The sequence below is a fragment of the Cottoperca gobio genome, chromosome 3, assembly GCF_900634415.1.
Source record: "Cottoperca gobio chromosome 3, fCotGob3.1, whole genome shotgun sequence".
NCBI lineage: Eukaryota > Metazoa > Chordata > Actinopteri > Perciformes > Bovichtidae > Cottoperca > Cottoperca gobio.
The window spans coordinates 15,596,421-15,617,315 of NC_041357.1; the positions used below are offsets into that span (position 1 = coordinate 15,596,421).

General features: G+C 39.9%; 1 protein-coding gene across 2 annotated transcripts in view; it reads right to left on the reverse strand.

The window, feature by feature from the left end:
• Nucleotides 1-8,649: 8,649 nt before the first annotated feature.
• The window catches only part of pcdh17 (protocadherin 17), a 51,074-nt gene continuing 38,828 nt past the window's right edge, over nucleotides 8,650-20,895 (reverse strand). For both annotated transcript variants that reach the window (XM_029459789.1, XM_029459780.1), the window contains exon 5: nucleotides 8,650-10,819. In XM_029459789.1, the coding sequence (XP_029315649.1) occupies nucleotides 10,122-10,819 (698 nt within the window). In that variant the 3' untranslated portion in view covers nucleotides 8,650-10,121. The remainder of the gene's footprint in view (nucleotides 10,820-20,895) is intronic.

The window sequence follows — 20,895 nt, forward strand, 5'->3', positions numbered from 1 at the left end:
TGGACCTAACTAATATGCCTGTGGTCATATATCCTTTGATGTACAATGTGACACCTTTATTGTAAATTGGTGTCAGGCACATTGTGTCACACAGAGAGCAGATCTGAGACAGCACTGTCACTGTCCTTCTGCCACTCAACTGACACTTGAAAACACCGTGTTCAGATGTGCACTGGGCTGTGATCTGAGCTGTAACACTAGCCCAGATGCACAACACACGCACAGTTACACACTCACTCACACACACACACACGCGCGCGCGTCACTCGCTGTGATAGTCTGGGTGGTCCAGGGGAAGAGACGGACAAAGAGAGGAAGAAAAAGAGCATTATATCTGAAGGGGGAAGCATTAGAAGGGCATCTCTTATGTTTTCCATTAAGGTAACAGAGATTTGATGGCAGGAATGTTGGACCGGATAAGAACAGAAAGAGAAATAAATGGAAATGAAACGCTTTTTTTCCCCCTTGATAAACTAAGGCTGGCATGATTTCACGGTGACTCCAAACGCTCATCTTGTAGCAGTGCTTCAGTGTTAGGTTAGCTTTCTATATAAAGTTGCAGTTCTGCTCCATACAGAACCCAAAATAAATATAATGTGGAGTGTCTTGTAATTTAATATATGTGTGCAGTGACATGAAGAAAGACAGACATAAGCGTGTACAATTGTTGAGCCAAATTGAGAATCCTTAAACATAATTCCCTGCTGATGGTTAAGTAAATGTCAGATAGCATTCAAACAAATCAAACACCCTAGCCAGGGAGTCTTTGTGTTATGTGGCACACATCTCTGGGGAGTGCCTGTTATTTACACCCTCTCATCCTGTCTAGGTTGGTGCTGTGCGGATGCATCACATTCTCACTTTGTTGTAGATCAGCTTTAGACTGCTTTAACTGTCAGCTGCAACCCCTTTAAATCCCTCAAGGCCCATTCTATGCACTAGCCATTAGCCGAGGAAAAGGCCTCTGTATGTCGCCCAGCTTATTTAGCAACTCTTTGTTTGTTTTTCCCTTGCTGATTCCCATTTGATCGTTTCATTCCTCACTCATTGATGCGGACTGCGTATTACTTTTTCGCTAGTGTTTCAGTGATAAGTTTTGAGAATAGTTTGAGGTGGGGGGCCGAGTTGAAAGCTCTAAGGATGGTCTAATCACATGCAGGCATGCTGTCAGAGGCTTTAATCGTCTTTGTCAGCCATGTCTCTGAGTTCAGAGAGGGGCCGGCGTCCCTGCATGATACTCACTACTGTGTTCATACTGGAGATACATAAACTTTGAAAACAAAGGATGGAAGGCAGAGGCACAGGGCTTTGATCTGACTAAAAGCTGCCAGTTGCCGTTGCTGTACATTCTATAACAAACAAAAGTTTGGTCGGACCAAGACTGAGTCTTTGAAAAGGTGCCAAGAGGCAAAGGTCTCACAGACTTTCATTGTGGTCAATTGATTCTCAAGACTAAAGTCTTCAGCCATCCAAGTGAAGCATTATTGTGGGGAAAGCATTCTTTGTGAGCCAACATAACTTCACTACAGCTGACAACATTAGAACATGTACAAAATAACTTTCACCTCAAACACAATGTTGTGCTTAAACCATCTTAAACATCTAAACCTTTTACGAATGCATTTCTTAGCTTAGTTAATGGATTTTAAAATAGTTTATTCCGTGTAAAAAGTAGGACAAAAGGAATACTTAATACTTGAGAAAATCAAAATGACCAAATTTGACATTTTTGAACATGTAATAATAATATTAATATTACTAATAATGGTAATAATATTTCTACAATATTAGTCATTTCAATAGTTTATTGAAATGATGAAGCATATTCGTTCTGTTTTTTTTAAAGTAGCAAACGCTGGTTTTGTAGAATAATACAAATTTAGATCCACAATAAAATCAATTGATCATTGTCTAGTGTTGATCATTGTCTAGTGTTGATACAGGTGCGTATTTCTCTACCTAACTGGAGACAGCAGCGCTGATGCTGAGAAATACCACAAACAGACAGAACTCCTGGCACTGAATCACATAATTGCTTGGAAATTTAATTTATGTTCTTTTGTTCATCTTCATCTTATGTTCATTTATTTTCTTTACAAAGAAAGTAAATATGGCAGATAAAGAGCACAAGCTATTAAGGTAAAGTAAATTATTTGCTTCTCTAATTTCTTTTTCCTATCTTGAGATTTATCATGCAGCAAAAGTAATTGGTGAGTGTGGGGGTGCATGTCTGTGTTCACATTGCCGCATACTTATACGAGAGAAACTCAACACTGTACATTTACTGCCTATTGGGTTGCATTGACCTCAGACTGGACTCCAGGAGATGTTGATGATACTACATACAAACTTTACTTACTCTGCTTTAAGCCCTAACCTGATCATGACTTTGCAAAGATAACACTCCCACAAGCTTCCATTTTCAAATAATGTTTAAATATAGCAAAGAGGTAGCTCAGGATATATCCCAAAGAACACTGTCAAAATGACATTGTGGTATAGCTCAGTTAATGATGGCAAAGCTAATTGATATTAGAGCAAGGATCAATGGTGTAGCTCTGCCAAAGGAGAACAGCTTCAATAGTAAGAAGCTCGTCCCCAAGGTCATATTCTGTTACTATATTATTGACCTTCCTGTTCCCTCCTGACATTCTGTCCAAATCACATCCTGTTGTCATCATACAGCCATTTAGGTATCTGTCTTCTCTTTCAACCAATACATCCTCTCAGTCATGGCCTCTGTGGCAAGTTATCAAAGTCTAACAATAAATTCTCTTGAGCATTAAAATAACGACGCCAGGTAATATGTTGAGAAACAAATGAAAATCCTCAGTATGTCCACAGTTTTACAAAAAATAATAATGTAGGTGTTCAATGTGGTTTTTGGTGTCTTGCTTTTAACATTTAATTAACATCTGTTTGCTTGTTTATGTGAACACATATACACAATTCTAAATATAATTAAGGAACCATATTTGGTAATGAACCAGCTCATGGCTGTATAAATAAGATAAAGAATATGACTAATACTCTGGAACATCCAAAGAAATAAAGAAATAAACTGTATCCAATTTTTAATAGAAACACCACAATGAGAAATGCACCAGTAACAAATTAGTTAAATAGAACTGGTTTAAAAGTCCAGGAGGCATTTAGTGAAAGGTTCCTCTTACCTGTTGAGTGTCTTACACAGCAGACATTTGATATTTATGAATTGATTCAGCAGTGTCAGTGAGTCCTGCACTTTGCCAGGGGCACTAATCGTTGTGATGGGATTCACATGTCTACTTCATGTTAAGTTTTCCGTGTTGCTTATTGACCTTTTCATCTCGCAATTTTCCCCTCACTGATGTGAGCTGGCTCCTTCACAGAAGCTGTCTTGAGCCATTATTTTTCTGCTTTCTATTCTGCTTCCGGTGGAATACTTAACACACAGTTTCCCTTCGAGGTGACTGCCATAGGCTCGAATGTGAAAGGGAATTAGCAGTCTGAGGAGCTGGATGCAGTCACATGCTTCTTGAATAGCAGAATGTGAAAAACACATCTTAATTGCTGCGTTTGTGTATTCATTTTGTACTTGTGCTCGATCGATTTTTGCAATAATAATTGTCAAATTTCCTCAAAAGCATACACTATTATATATATATATATATATATATATATATATATATATATACAAACAGTTTCCGAGTTGATACAAGCTATCGAATGGCTTTCTTTCAATACAGTCTAAATGCACATTTACATAGAGTATCACAAAAGCTCTTATCACCATGGCTCATTCATAGTGACATGCACTATTATAATGTTATGTTATTTAGGCATGCGACGTTGTTTGCCATAATTGCGTGTGCCATTTTTTCTTCTTCTATTAGATGAAAAGCCATTCTCTTAAACACCCACTCAGACACTGTGGCCAGAGATACCTACTGTGTTTCTGGGCGCTTTTTTTCCGGCATCAAATCAAAGTCGTCACTGCATGATTGTTCCTGTTGTGAGATGTACGTTCATATTTCCAACCTCAGCACCTCTCACATCTCTTTTTACTGAACCATACACACACGCTCCCTTTCACACAGTCAAACACGCACGCACACAAGCACGTTTTCAATTTGCCTACCTTCTTGAACACATACCAAAAATGAAAGGAGAACCCTTGTCCTTTAACTGGAATATGATGAATACCTTCTCTTCTTCGTGTTGAAAATATCTTCTTTCCATTTGCCCTTTTAGCCAGCTCAATACCGAGCAGTACTTGATTAAATCCCATTAGCACAGCTATTTGCATCAAGGACCTTGTTTAAAATCCAAAAATATCATTTTCTTATGTAGTGTTACTTAGTAAGCTCTAACTCAGTTTGCCTGAGACTAAAAAGTAAATGAATAGTGGACTACAGTATACACCAGAACTGTATTCAAATTCATCCTTTAGGTATAAATGACATTGTCATGATAATTATCACATTTGTTTCTACTGCATGCATTTCATTGATGCATGTTGTCATGTAATGCGTGTCATGTATTGACATTTTAAAAAATGGACTTCTTTATTAGGTGTTTTAGCTCAGGCTTGGTCCCATCATGTACTTGTTTCTGCTCTCTACCTACCACACAGTCTACTATACCATCAATATTTCACACTCTTTCACAGTTTCCAAGTTGTGTGATCTGCAAAGTTCAGAGAGACTAATTGAAGGCGACTGACACGTACAAGAGGACAAGCTGCTATTTTTGTTAAGCCATGCTGTAGGTTTAATGGAAGCTCCTACCACTAGGCCAAATGAAACAGTGCAGTACGAAGCAGCTGCAGTCCTAGAAATGGTGTTTTTAAGAGAACACCTCTGCTATCTTTTTAATTAATATCTGCCTTGAGGCGACGAGTTAGATACAAACAGAAAAAAACCTTGGTGTATACCAATGGCCTGCAAAATCCAGTATTGGGTAAAACATTTCTTCTGTGGACAAAATTACATTTTATTTGGTTGAGTCTTCTTCAAATCTTCCCACAAATAATGTATCTTGATGTATTTGAAGTGAGTTCTTTTTGGCACTACAATGTTGTACACATAAAGCACTAATATACCATCCCAGTTGATTTTGAAAATCTAAGTGTATTGAGATGGATGTATTAAGATTATTTTTTTTTTTTTAAAGGTTTCCTAACATTGAATCTCGTCAGTACCAGCAAAAAATATCCACTGGCAAGTTATGGGAACTTTATGTGTAATTAGGATGTGATCGTCCTGAATGAGCATTTAGAAAGACTGCAGTCTGGGCAATTACTAACTTTAAGAGACAGCTGATTGATGCGTGGAATCACAAGAGCATACAACCATACGTACTTCTGCAATTAAACAGTGATGATGGAATAGTTTCCTGCGATAAATGTAATGGTGTATCATTAGCTTCCATGGTCTGTCATTTTGTATTGGAAAACACTGAAAAAGGCCATTAAAAACTCATTCCAAAGCACTAACACTTAAAGCACAAGTCAGCTTCAAAAAGTTTGTTCACTATTCTTCTTGGGGAACTAAAGACCATGAGGGAGGTCACATCAGCCACTGCCAGTGTATATTCCACTCTGAGCATCTAATACCTAATAGCCATTAATTACACACAGATTTCAGCGAGCATACAGTATATCTCTCTAACCACAGGCCAGTGTTGAAGAGACTTCAAATTGGCCTCTGAATGCAAATCTAGCTGACGGGCAGAGTGCAACATCTTATCTGAGAAGCATTAGTACACATCATTTCAAGCACCAATTTATTTGCCTCTGAGCAATTAGAATAAATCTTTTGTGTGGCAAAAATGTGAACATTTTACGTGTATGTGTATGCTTGGGTACGAGGTGACTGCATATGCGCATTTAAAAACAATTGAAAAAGCCAATTTTTATCTTATCCAAAGTAAGCCGGCACTGTGAAAGTAAACAGTGCAATCCTATTCGACAAGGCAAAATTGGCAGTAGATGCTTGAGAGAACAAAAATATCCGGTGCTCGAGGTTAGCTCTTGGGAGGAGAGAAATTAAATCAAAGCCATGACTAGCCATTCCTTAACCAACTCATACAAGGACAAGAGCAAACATTATTAGTAATTGCTTTTTTATTCGATCTTTTCATCTTTTTTTTCAGATAGATCACAATGAACACAGCCTTTAGACAATAGCAGTTGAAATAATCCATACAAATGAATGTCTCTGGTCTTTTCACCAGTTGCCCATTGTAGCGTGGAGCCCTATGCTATCAGTGTGGGCTTGAGAGTGAGGGGACGACACTGACAAACATTGGGTGCTTGTTTTAACTAACCAAAATAGCATGTTGTCTCTACGTGTGTGAAGCAGTGGCTGACTGAGTCTGTGTGCACCTGCATCAGTGAGTCAGAGACCAGAGGCGGTTAGCCACATTCAACAAGGCCCTGTCCTAATCACTTGATAAAACCAACAGTCTCAAGTGTGCAAAACCAAACCACTCTAGATTTGAGTAATGCACTGCCAACAGTGTGTAATTAGACAATAATGAGAGGCATTGCATTATGCTCAATCTCCAACTATGTGTTGACCTCAGCAGCACACTCTGCTCTAATAGACAGCATATAGCATCGAGAGGGGCCATGGCTTTAACAAATACCTTCCACCTACTTGACCCAGCTCATTCCCTGTCCACAGTGTGTGAGTGTACAGACAGTGGCCAGGCCAAGGGAACACCATCCAAGGGGACAGCACTTTAAATGTGCCTGTGTGACAGTGACTGTTTGTGGCAGCCAGACTGAGCAACAGGCAGAATCCTGGGGTGACCTCTGCACTTTGTTTTAATTAATGCAGACATAAAATAGATGCCACAGGAATATAGGTTTTGTGTGAGTTGGAATTGAATCTATAGTACACAGGTAACAAATATTAAATGATAAGAAAGGAATTGCGTTGTCAACAATGAGGGGCATGAAAACGAATCAAGCACATGCACACAAACACAGAGTACAAAATGCTTGATCCAACATGAAGACTGAGAACAATGAGATACAACCATGAAGACAGGTGTGGATGTGTCACATTTGTCTGGGTAGTGTTTTGCCCTCTCGTTCAGCCTCTCTTTTCAGCCACTGCATTTAAATAAAAGGCAGTGTGCTGCTGAAGTGCCCGAGTGTTTGTGTGTGCATGTGCACACGTGTAACAGCATTTTTGTCAGGATCACAGTAGCAGTGCGCATTTTGAACAGCATATTTAACTGTTTTTATTATGTGAATGTCAGGCTTGCTTGATGTATCCAGATATTTGTGAGAGATAACAAATAAAATCTCATTTAAAAATAACCATAAATATTTTTCCTCCTCTGTCAAAAATCATCCAAGCCTCCTCTAAAAACAGCCTCTGCCATCTCCCAGGAAAAGAGCAAGGGTAAACTGAAACCAAATACTTTACAGACGAAAGAGAGGAGAAAAGCTAACAGTTTCTTTGCTCCTCAGAGGCGAGAAAGCAAACAGCTGAAGAGGAGGAAAGTAAGCAAATGAATAGTAAAAAAAAAGATGGCAAGTAGGCAAACGATACAGAAGAATAGCACAATGACAGGAGAATGTCCAAACATGTAGCTCGATTAAGAAAAAAGAAGCAAGAACAGAAATACCAAAATACTCAGATGTGATATGTCTGCAGGAAAAAACGTGTTATATCTGCTGTCAAGATTCCAACAAGGCTCAGAAACACTTTACAGTAAACACCCCAGGAGCCATATGAAAGCAAGTCACTGTTCCCTCTCACAGCTGCATCTTACATAGATTTGGTGATTGTAGTCATATTTTCCAAAAACACATCTAGTCTTATAGCCTACTGTTCTGCTTATTCTACTGTCAGAGTACATTAGAAAAAGCACCTCCCTTAATTCAGAGAGTGGCCGAAATGTGCCAAAATTTTCAAAAATAAATGTCTGTATAGTTGTTGTTTTTTAAGAAAGCCTGAATGTGAAGACACTTGGTTATATAAACCATGTACCTAAACAGCTAAGACATCAAATCCAAAGTAACTTCAGATAGAATTTCAGATGTCACGTTTCTCTGCAAAGTATGAGAATTCTAACATGTATCGAGAAGGAGTACATACATAAACAACACAGACTGCTGATAAAGAACCTCTTCGAGTCCTTAATAGAAAATGCACATTCTGGTGGACCAGGGCTTTATAAGCAGTCACAAGCTCCACAGATACAACAAGCTCTCCGCAGAGACAGTAAGGCAGTTTTATGATCACCAAGGAAACCACTCCACTTTCCATATGGCAGGTTTCTTTTTTGGAAAGAAAGTAAAAAGATAATGAACACAAGATACGCATACTAGATATTGTTAAAGAAAATAGCTGCCCTGTAAAAATCTGCTCAGCAAAAATATTCAAACTGTTATCTTGTGGTTGTTGCTTTTTGTTGTTGGTATGAATTGTATTCTTGATCAGCTGGCTCATTAAGCTTTTAACAGTTATTGTATTTGGTCCAGCTGGACCTTCGGGTAAAAAGAGGCGACATCTCAAAAGCACTGAAGCCAGCCTGCAAAGACGCAGAATAGAGAGGAAATAAAACATCAACGAAAACCCAAACTAAAGCAAACTCACAGAGTTCGACAGCTACCAAGGCAACTTTTGCCAAATACAATATAAGCCCATGTATATTGCAACACAACTATATATTAATTTAATAAAATACACAATATAGCTTTTGTACACATAACAATTTGGCTCAAATGCACAGAAATTGCAGTAAAATCAATAAAAATATGTCAGTTTTTCGATGTAAACACATCTAAATTGGATACATTTACACATATAATGATATTATGTATAGTGATAATGTGAAGGGACATTTTCTTGTTTATTTATATTTTTGGATATTTGTTTTCGAAACAATGGCAGTGTCCTTTGCAGTTCTTTGAGTTAATATCCCGCACTTTAACTCGAGGACACTTTTTGCTGAGATTCCTCATTTCTTTTTTTCTTATAAAATGTATAAATATTTTGTTAATATTTGGACACTATACATGGATTGATACATATAGTCATCTATATAATCATATAGATATCATCTTTTCACAGTTAAGGAAAAAATGTCCCTTTTTATACAACTTGTGAGTGCCTTTCGGCATAATCACACACACATGATAAATCACTGTACACAAGGGACTGAAAGCTGATGATGTTCATGTATAAGACAATTACACAGATGGCCAGTTGTGTGTAAGCATTAGTGTGTGTGTGTGTGTGTGTGTGTGTATAGGCATCAGTGCATGTGTATGCGCAAAGTGTAGTGCACATGTGTAAAATGTGTGTACAATTGGTGCATGCAATTACACCAGTCAGCAACATGAATGTTTAAATAGAGGCGTGAGACAGACACAGCTTACACATGTGACTACAAATAACAGGTGAAACATGGTTACACTGTTAATTATTCTCCTTCAGCGTAGCAATTAAGCCCCTCCGTCCCCAAGTCCATAACCAACCCCTGCGATTACACACCTGATTAACCAATCTCTTCATTTTCAGATACAGGATCCATCACACATTAAACACCTATATTAAAGTCAAGAAAGATACGGTTGTTTTGTGTATTTCGGTCTTTCACTGTCCCAAATAGATCAAAATTAGTTTCACTGTTTCATCAACGATTGTCATGTCTGACCATAAATAGTCCTTTTTCATTCAGTTTCTATGGCCATCACACATAACATAAATCCACCTACACACACTTAGATATGTAGGCTTCCACAAGAGACCATGAACAACACACTTATGAGCTGGTGGGCACTTAGATAATAGCTTGCGAGGTGCCAGAGGCATAAGCCTCTGCAATTTCCTTAAGAATCCAAAACAAAAAGAGTTTATAAATTCAGCAGAATTCAGTTACCCAGTTCCTTTTTGTGGTAGGGATCTTAGCACCAAAACTGGTGCCAAATGAATAAATGTTCCCATTGTCAGTCCAATGTCGGTATTTTCATCAACAAATACAGTGAAAAAGCTCCTGTCATAAGAGCCATTTAACCTCTTGATTTGTTTTGGTGACAGTTTTGGCATTAGAGTTTTTTGAAAATCATTGTATTCCTCGCTCTACCTCCATACTTCTTTTTGTTGCAGTCCTTTGTGTCACTTCCTGAGTGTGCCAGTGGCCTCACTTCCTCTGCAGTCCTGCAATAGTTTGTCGATGTCTCTCACCACCTGGTCAGCGTCCATTCTTTCACGGTTCGCGTCGGGCTCCACCTGCTCCAGAACGCACTCCATTTCCCCTGTTGCCTCTTGGCTGATCCTGGAGCGGGCCTCTGCAAGCACCTTGGCCACTGGGTCTGTGGGAGGCAATGGTGGGTAGACCCCCTGGTCTCTGCTTTGTTTGGTTGGTGACAGGTACTGACCATCAGGAGGCCCGTAGTGGCCAGAGCAGGTGGCAGGAGGTGGTTTGCCTTCAGCTCCGTCAGCTGGGCTTTTGACTGAAGAGCAGGGAGACATGGTTGAGCAGCCCTTGGTAGGACTACCAGAGGCTGAGGGAACCTCCTGGAGCAGTGGACTGAGGGCACGTTTTGCCTTTAAGTAGGGCTTGACATTGGCGACTAGGATGGTGTGGTCACGCCTCTCTTTTCCAAATGTACAGAACGTCTTCTTGCCATTGGGGTTGACCGTCTCGTAGGTCTCTGTCTCGGGCACAGTCTCCATCCCCGCTGGCACGAACATATTGTTGCGGTAGTCGACTCCCTCTGCCTGGTTTCCTCCAGCAGGGAACTGGGGCATCCAGCAGCGGTCAGAATGGCCCAGTACTCTGCACTCCTCTGTACAATTCACGCAATCCTCATCTGGAGATAGAAAGAAGGGGAGAGGATGGATGGAGAAGAAAGTGATACTTATGTTAGTAATGTGCATATAATTAGGAAAAGCCACACAGCGAGAGGGTAATATAATCATAACAACAATATAAAACTGAACTGTACAAAGAGTGGGAGCCTAAAGTTAAGAGAAGTAGAGCCAAACCTAATGAGAAAAAGGAAGAGCAAGCTCAGGATGTCCCATTCCAACCACACATGTTTGCATGCACATGTGCACACACCTTTCCAAGGGACTGGGGGACACCTGCTAGCATTTTCCAAAGCTCTGATCAAGGGGATGGCAGAGCATACAGAAGGGTTGGGGAGGGAGCGAGAGAAAAACAACAACAGTTGAGGTTTGGCAAAGGCATAGTGCCGTTATCATAAATTCATGTCAGTGGGCTTTGAAGCCCTCCCTAGACAGAGAGGCAGTGCCAAATGGCTTGTGCTTCCTGTCTGTGTGTTTGTGCCTGTTTATTTGTGTGCTCCTTGTTCTTGTTGTGTGCATGTGCACGTGTGTATATGTGCGAGTGTGTTCTCCCCTCTTTCATCTCTATTCAGAGGGATGCACACTCTGGCTGATTATGGGAGTGTTCATGCCTGTGTCAAACAGATCCAGAACTTGCTTGAAAAAAAATAAAAAGAGGAGCCCATTTTTTTCTCCTCTTGGGCGTGAAGTGAAAAATAGAGAAAAGAAATGGAGCATCTGTTGTCCCATAAATGGAATTTTTCCATTGGCTGGGTGGGATGAAAATAAGAGAACACAAAAAGATGGCATCCTAACATTGGGACTATACGAATTAAATTGGTACGAGTAGACACTTGTTTGTCATCCTCATTCACACATGAGATATTACATGGAATGTACAGTGAGTGGACAGCTACAACTAACCAAAGAAAAGTTATTGAAACACTGATTGTGTATCATGGTTGGCACTGTTGTAGTGCGTGCAAACAGATTTCAGTATGCTTGCCTTCCATTTCATTATTCCACAAGTGTAAACAAAACAAGTTACAGGCTAGACAAACCCGAGAATGGAATAAACCTCCAACATTTAACACTTTTCCCCAGTAAAATCCAAAGGTTGCTTGCATAGGCTTCTAAACAAATGCAGCAGCTCAGGTCAATTTGCATATTGGTTTTGAGATATGCAATGCAGCTCTGCCTGTTTGGGGAGCCAAACAGTGCAGACAAACACCACACTTCCAATGTCTTATAGCAACGCAACAATTACTCGTTTGCTAAAATACACTTTTTGGAGAAAAACAAACTGCAACAGAACTGAGGCAGCTTTCTTTGTTAAGAGGAATTAGGCAAGTCTATTCATAGCAGCTTAATTTCAGCATTGTTGATGTTTGTATAGCCCAATGGTCACTAGCACATGTGGCCGAGAGCAATATTTGAGCTAAAACATAACCATAGAAGTAGCAATTCCATGCTTGTGTAATTAACAGTAAACAGCTCATTGTCACCTTTCACCTCCCCTGCTGAAAGTTGATGATTTAAACCTAGATTCCTAATGATGAATGTTTGTCCTCGTATAGTGAGTGTGAGTTCAAAACCACACTTTAAATCACGGTAATGCGTCTTCCTCTAACAAGCCTGTTGTGGTTTGAAGTCTGAAAGTCAGCAGGTGCAATTGTGAAGGGTATGTTAATGGAAGGATTGAAAATGTCCTCTTAGGCTTTGTATAAAGGTAACATTTAAAGGAGTAAGAACGAGGCTACCTAATTATGCATGTCCACCGTAATTCTCAACTAAATGTGAGATGACAACTACATGACTGTGAGGAGCTGTAAAGCCACCCCATCGACTCCATTATGCAATGCATGGAACTTTACAGTATGGCGAGTGTGCTGCTGTAAAGACCACAAACTTGGGACTAGTATAATCTTTCATTGATGCAAATGAGCGAGCAGAGTGGATGTGCTTGAGTGCACTTGGCTAGGCTGTCTTTGCTGTGTTGCGGGTCAGCAACCTAGATTCCTGAGAGACTGCCCTGCTAAGCTGGAGCAATGAGCTTAACACTTCACAAATGTTTGAGGAAGCCACACAGTGCTGGCAAAGAGAGCCTGACATTTCCCATGTCGAAGCAGTCATCTGAAGAGAAAATAAGGTGAGCTGGAAAGCGGAGGCTAGACCACTTTGAGATGGACTACATTTAAATGGTGTGGGGGTGAAATAATTCATCTGCACACACTGAGAAGCTCGTGCGTGTGTGAGGCTGTGTTTGCACACGAGTGAGTCGAGATTTGAGTGGGAAAATACAAACAACATGTCAAAGCACAAAAGATCGATGATTTGGATGAAAGCTTGTACATAAATAATACAAACCTGAATACACTTTCCAACCAGAACATGCCATTACTGTAATCCATCACCTGGCCACAAAATATAGAGCATATGTGTAACCAAGCTTAACAGCTAGAAAAAAAAACTGCCTTTCACACACCCAGCTTGTATGCTTTGCAGACACACACAATTAACTTGGCCCCTACAACGTCTTCATGCTCTCAGAGGTGATTGTCCATTCACCGAGTGCATATTAAAGCATAACTAATTCATGCAGACATATTTCCCCTTTTTTCTTTTGTTGGGAGGAAACCTCTGATAGATTATTTATGTCTCAGCTGCACGTTCAACCTTGGGGCGTTCTCATATCTATGGTTAACAATGTGACATATGAGAGCAAGGCTGACATTCATCTCCCTCCCTCCCTCTCTCTTCAGCATGGCTCCACCAGCTTTCTGGGATGGGCTATGGAATCCTCCACCAAGGACATATTTGCATGTGATGATTTGGCTACCAGGGGCGTGCTCTGTTGCTCCCTCTCCAGTTTTCTTTCTCAGCTCTGTGTATGGTCCAAGATAAATTACACTGATGGATACACTCAAACACGCAATCATTTGTCACACTTTGATTCACCGCTCAGTCAATGATTTGATATGGTACAATGATGAAGCACACTTATAATCAGGTTTATTCAATTTATTGCAATAAATCACAAAGAAAAAGAATGATATTACTGATTATCAACTATTACCATATTATCTTTACTATGACTTTCTTAATCACTTAAGACCTGCTAATACGGCCTACTCATTTTTCTGTTTAATGTTGATATCCGGTTCGTAGATGTCCTCAATTTATCAAGGGATTCTACGACATAATTTTTCAGTATTTGTTGTAAAATCAAAGCCTTAAGATGGCTTGAACCTCAAGATATAAATCTGTGTTTACAACAGGCATGCAGTATTTTTGTATATTTTAGTGTTTACTCAAGTTTGCAATCTTGGGCAGTGATATTGTATGGCTAAAGAAAAAGAATAGTCCTTAAATCTCATCTTACAAACGAGGCTTGAAAAGGACAGAACATCTTGAATGAAAACAAGAGGCGACGACCCAATGATATGCAGCAAGAATATGTAGATTACTCAGTATAAAGCGTGGCCAAAACATCTTAGACATCAGAGAGAAAAGAAGAGACAAGATTCATCTTCATTTACAAGGAAAGTTTCACTGAAACACTCATCAAATTGCCCGGTCAGGAAGGCAGACACAGTTGATGTTTGTCTTTGCAGCTCTATTGTAGACACTTGACCTGAATCCCTGATTGAATTCAGATATTTATTACACCTCTATTGGCAACAAAAAAGTTTAATTAACTCTGCACACTCTTTTGTACTTGTGGTTTCTTTTTTAACAGCGAGCAGCCAGAGCTATCTTACTACCTCTGGCAGGGTTAATTGCCTTGCTTTAGGGCAGAATAGCAAGACTGGGTAACAATGAGTTAGATAGGACAGTTATGTAGCTGGCAGTTATCTTTACTCCTAAGAATACATGAAACAGATATTAAAGTAGCTAAGCTGCTCTAAGAAATATGTGAGCAGTAGCAAAAGGACACATGGTGTCAAAGAAATCTTTACTAAGTCAGAAAAACCCTTAATTCAGCGGCATTGCAAAAAGAAGGAGAAGAAGTAAATGATCCGGCTCCACTGTGTTATTTGTCAACATCAGATACTGCCGCGGATGGTAGCGGCTACCAGGGTGAGATAGGCCAGTGAGAGCTTAAGATAGAAGGATTTGTTAATTACTTTCTGACCCAATGAGGTGCCTTATCTAAAATGCAAAAATCCGTCCCTAACATGTATCTCTTTAAAGTGACTGAGATATTTGTAGAGGCAGTTCTTGCAGAATAAATTATGAATACTTTGAATAAATAAATTCAATAAAGAATTCCCTTTAAAAGCAGAATAGAGAATCTAAAATATAGTGTGTAATGGCAGCCCAGTGTTTTCAAAACAACAGAGAACTACATCTAGAGTGCATTGAAATTGTCCTGTTAAGTATCTGTAAGCATTGCAATGCATTGGTAATTTATAACTATATACTGTATTCTTTTTCTTTTGTTAAAAAAAGTTCACAATGTCATCCTCTCTGATTTCTGTTGATGCTGAGCTTTAGCATCTAGAGCACTGAGCCTTTGTTGAGTAGTTGGTGGATTTACAAGAACAGGAATGTATTATTGGAATCTCATTTTTCATCCTACCCTTTTTTAATACTCCTTGAGGAGCACCACGCAAGTGCAGATGCAACAAAAAAGTGTGCAACAGAGAATTGAGGATGTTGACGTATACCGATACGGACTAAAACACCCACACACAAAATCCACTTGATATGATTCACAACACAGTGTCCACTGTAAAAGGTCAGGATGGAATGAAGTTGATATTAAAAAACTTCAATAACCCAAAGGGCTAAATGCTGAAGGGAAAACAAAACGTACTACAGTTAAGCCCAGTGGAGTACTAAATTGTATGTTCTGATGCCATTTAGGTAGCAACCATATATTTGTTATGACCATCTTATATCATGAGAGTATCAGAATCATGAAAAGCTCCCATAGCCATCTCAGCATCACAGCAACGGTGAAGGTGAGTCTTCTACTGAGCCATAAAATGCCTCTCATCTCTTTCCAAATTAAAGTAAAAATTCCAAAAAAAAAAACACCTCTCTGTTCTACTTCCAGAAAAAGCATTTTAGTAAATCAAACTTAATTAACGACCATTAGGGCCAACGCAAGGGCCATGTGAAATAAATCACACACACACACAGGTGGGCAAGAAGGCACAAGGCTTTCTCTCAACACAGATAATTAAAAGGTAACTGGTCACCATTCCTGGAATCCGGAGTTGTTTTTTCTCCTCCTCCTCGATTAAATCTTTCAAACTTTCAGGGTGGAAGCTTTCAGTATGGTGCATGAAGGATGTGCACCTAAACCTGGGAGTGTAAAAATGTGCCTGTGTATCAGTGTGTGTCATAAAGCATGGTGTGATTTCCCTAAACACCCTTTTCTCCCTCCAGACGCCTGCCCCCCTGGCCCTACATGCCCATCCCTCCTCGCTTTATTACCCAGCCCTGTGATTAATGTCCCTCTGTCACAGACTGTGGTTCCTGTGGTGGGAGGGAGAGAGAAACCAAGAGAGAGCTGTACACACACAGGTCATTGCTAGCAAAGCAGCAAGCTGGACACACAGCTTGCTGCTTTGCTAGTGTGGTGGAGTGTTCAGTAAGTTCAAGAAGACGTGTGCAGGAAAGTGCAAAGCTACAAACACATAACAATTTAGCATCCACCACAGTGGTGGTAAATTATTTTACCATCATGCACACCTGGCTTGTCATTAGACAGCGCTATGAGCTCCTAAAGTCGCCTGTGAGAATTGAGAATGATCCAAGGTAATGTGTGTGTGTACTTGTGTGTCGAGGTTGTGTTGTGATGAATATCCCCCAACCCACCCAAGGTGGACAGGAGGAAAGGCAGCTGACAAATTGCGCAGAGCATCTGTGACAGACCATGACTGCACCTGTTCACCTGAGGGAGTGCACAGTGTGTGTGCATGTGAGTGTGTTATTGTGTTTTTAATCTCCTCGCCTACTGCTATCTAGCCCAGCTGATCCATGCAACCCCCCCCCCCTCTCCCTGCATTCTCAGCCAATCATGGTGACTAAATATTTGAACTGCACAGATGAGAGAGTCTCCACTCTGACTAAGCCTAATGTTTGGTAAATATCTTATGACTTCTCACGTCTCTAGTCTGCCAAAAAAACCTCTGGTCCGAGTGAACAGTCGGAAATTTAAAATGTTGTTTTCTGGTGAACTGGAGGGCCGATTTGTCCTGGGGCTTATCAACACAAAAATACTATCAATGAATATGGTAGTCCCTGTTGAAGTAGATCATATGGTTGTATTCTTTGAAGTTCTGGAAATTACCATAAAATAACTGCTGTTTTATCATGACACTCTGCTCTGTTATTTATTCTGCTGGGAATTTGGTTTAACCATGACACAGACACAAATAAATTAAAATGCTATATTTTCCATCCCCTTCAGATATAGAGAAAGTTATTTTATATACCTTTCTACTTACACAGCATTGTTGTGGTGAAATTGAGAATATTACTCCAGTGTATTACTGAATCTGATATTGTTATGATTCTAGAGCAGAGCGGTGATGGGAAAGCAGGTTGTTCTCTATAGTTGGCAAGTCTGTTTTGTCAACATTATTTCCAAGAGGTTGAAATACAATAGTATTTCCAAGCCAATGCTGTTTTAGTGTATTCAACATAGTTTGCCGTGTGACCTGCATTTTACACTGGCCTACTGCTCTGCTTGAAATCTATAAACAACAGTAAATGGTGCCCTTGATGTGATTGTACGAGGTAGCTTGGAGAAAAGTGCGTTTTTAAATATATTTATACCTTTTATTTTCTGGTGAAGCTTTCCATCTATAGCATCAGAGCCAATGACCAATATAATGTACTGAAATATTTGATCTCTATTCAAATCAAAACAATTTTATGATATCATGGTATACATTTTTGGTTAGTGTCCAATTATTGATCTACTGTAAGTGGGGCTGTGTGTTGAGGGAATAGGTCTGGATTGTTTTGTGCAGTGGGTGGCTTAGCACTATGAGAAGGATACTTCTCTCCGGTGTAATAGCTTTTATCACAGTGGGACGCAAGAGAATACCGATGCATAGCAGGAAGAGCTTGGCAGGAGCAGTGGGGGTGCCCGGTGGCTCGCAATGCCGGGACTGAATCAAGGACATGTATCTCAGGATCAAACACGTCCTCTCTTCAGGCGTTCCCTCACAAACTGCAGGCCTCTCCGTCAGCTAATGCCTGGCTAAGTTGTTCAAAGAACACCCCGAGGAGAGAGTATTTAAGCATTGGAGAGAGAGGGATAAAAACCCAAGAGGAAGAGGAAGGGGAGCATAAGCTCATATTCAAACAAAAACAAACACACACAAAGCCTAATCAATGATGAGCAAGCAGGGCTGTGTGCTGTGGTTGACGAGAAAAGCCTGTGGGTTGTAGAGATGAGGGTCATCTGGACAGCCGTGTTGGTGTTCTCAAACAGCACTTTCCCTTAAACACAAAGCAGCTACAAGGGCCCTAAAATGCACAATGTGGTCCTTATAAATACAAATTAGTTTGCCAGTGACCTATCTGGTTATGTAAAGGCTATTGCATGTGTGTACATGTGTAAATGTGTGTGTGCTTGCCTGTTTGTGTCTGAATAGGGCAAAACATATTATGCACTTAGACTCTGCCAGTGTCAATGTGTCTGCAAATTGAGCGCATATTGATTTTTTTTTTTTTATTTAAAGATACTCCATTAAAATATGAATAGCTTTTCCTTGTATTGCGTGTGTTTTCACCACATGCAATTAGCAAAGGTGTCTGTTAGCTTTAAGTGAAGGTCGGCGTTGGGACAACCGTTTGAAAAAAAGAGAGAAGGGGGAGGGGTGGTTCTCACCGTTTCTCTGTTATCTGTTGACAATCACACGTCGGACTAGAAAACTAGCAACCTCAACAAACAGTTTCAAAAGTAATGAACGGCCATGGGAACCTATCCAAGGCCAAAAAGCGCTGAGAACAGGCAAACCAATGTTTATCTGTAACCACATCTGTGACATGTGACAACGCTCTTCAGAAAATTCCCACTGCTGTGTTTGAGCAGCCTTTTCAAACACGTTGTAAGTGTTCTTCATTGAGCTGCTTTCATTGATGGAGACAGGAAAACAAAAGTAACATGGAGATTTATTTTCTTTTTTGCCGTTTTATGCGTTCAGCAGCTCAGAGCATTCGGTATTCACAGCGGTCAGAGACACTCGATAGATATTGCAAGGTCAGTCAATGAAGATCCTTGCTTCAGCCAATCAAAACCCGAGCCTCTTTTCCAACCCGCAACTGAAGATCTTGTATAATTCACATTTCCTCTGGCTACAGCTCACTCCTCAACCCCTCTTTCTCTCACTCCTTAAGTGTTCTAATGGTGGAGCAATTGCAGTGGAGCAGCCACAGGCAAGCCATTAGATATAGATGTCTGAGAGGAACAAGCCTTACATCATTCCTGCTAAAAATCAATCTATTTATACTTATCAGACACTTAAGATGGAAAAGCTATAACTTGGAAGAAAATAAATATCGTAGTTTAGCAATATATATGCATATGACTGAAATATATAACTGCCAGCTACAATACACTCTTACCATATCAATTCATCATATACTGCATGTTTCCATAAATATATGAAAGCTGAACTAAACCTGCACATTGTAGTTTAATTTGTGTCAATTTAACAAAGAATAAAGCTGCCAGGAAGCATTATGAATTAGCAGGAGAATTATGCAGGCGCCTTTATAACATTTACAAATCTTTACAGATAATCACTCAAAGTAGTAATATATAAAAGGTTCAATGTTACAGAAAATATCGTTTCAACTATTTATATGCACAAATGTGCTACATCAGAAAACTGAAAGAAATACTACAGTCTATTTATATGTAAAAATATGTTATCCCATGTGTATACCATTGTAAATTAAAGTATAGATGGTGACAAGTAATATATTGTGTGAAAGCAATTGCTTTTCACAGCTTGTCCCTACATGATATATACATAAAGTTATTGTGCTGCAAACAATATGTGCTCAGTGTATTTACCAATGAATTTAGCTAAATGCATGGACAAATGAGAATGTGATCCTATATATATATATATATATATATATATATATATATATTACTGAGGTAAACAATGTATTATGTTCAAGGAATGAACAAAGCAAGTCCGTTGCACAACCTACTTTTAAAATTGGATTAGGTGGTGATGGCTGAGGCAGACACGTAAGCAAGGAGGAACAAAGAGACACAGAAAGCCACAAGTCAATAGTATCTTGCTACCTTAACCTGGAGAGAGACATGTTTAGGTGGCACAAAGGGTGGCAAGGAGACAAGAAGGGGACTTATTAGAAGATGAGGCGAGCAGCGTGGTGAATCAGTGGCTAATCCTCCGTTTCCTCTAAGCCTGTGTAATTAGGACATGGGGGATTGCACCGTGACAGGGGATGCTTCTGGACCGCCTTGCTTTTTTCCCTTTTTTTTGTGTTTATTTCTTCCCTCTTTAGCCTGGGTTTACGGCAGTTTGTCATCTAAATATAGCGTGCTTGTGTGTGTGCGTCTTGTCTTTATTGCGTGTGCATCGCAGCATGTTCACTCATAAGCAACATAAACAGAGACAGCATGCCTGCACCATGCTCTTTTTATACTCACTACTACTTACTGTTTGCAGATGTGAATGAGAGTTCACCATTTTTTTTTGCTGCTTTGGTCGCTGCATGACACCCTTAGATTGTATTTGGGCATATTTGCAGGAATCAAATGGGCTGTTCTAGTCAAACAACACTTCCTCCACCAAACACACATGCCCACACACACACACAAGCCTTAGGAGAGAGAGAACAGTATGGACCAGACATGAGACCAGAGACTAGAAAGGATGATCAGCATCCTTGTGCGTGTTAATAGCCTTAATCTACTTCCTTCCCCCAGTAGACGGCAAAAAAGTTGCCTTGGCCCATTTAGAGAGACAGTAAGCGTAATAAATAAAGTGAGAAAGAGAGAATGGAAGAAGAAAGAAAGAAAGAAAGATAGAGATAAAGAGAGAGAGAGAGAGAGAGAGAGAGAGAGAGAGAGAGAGAGAGAGAGAGAGAGAGA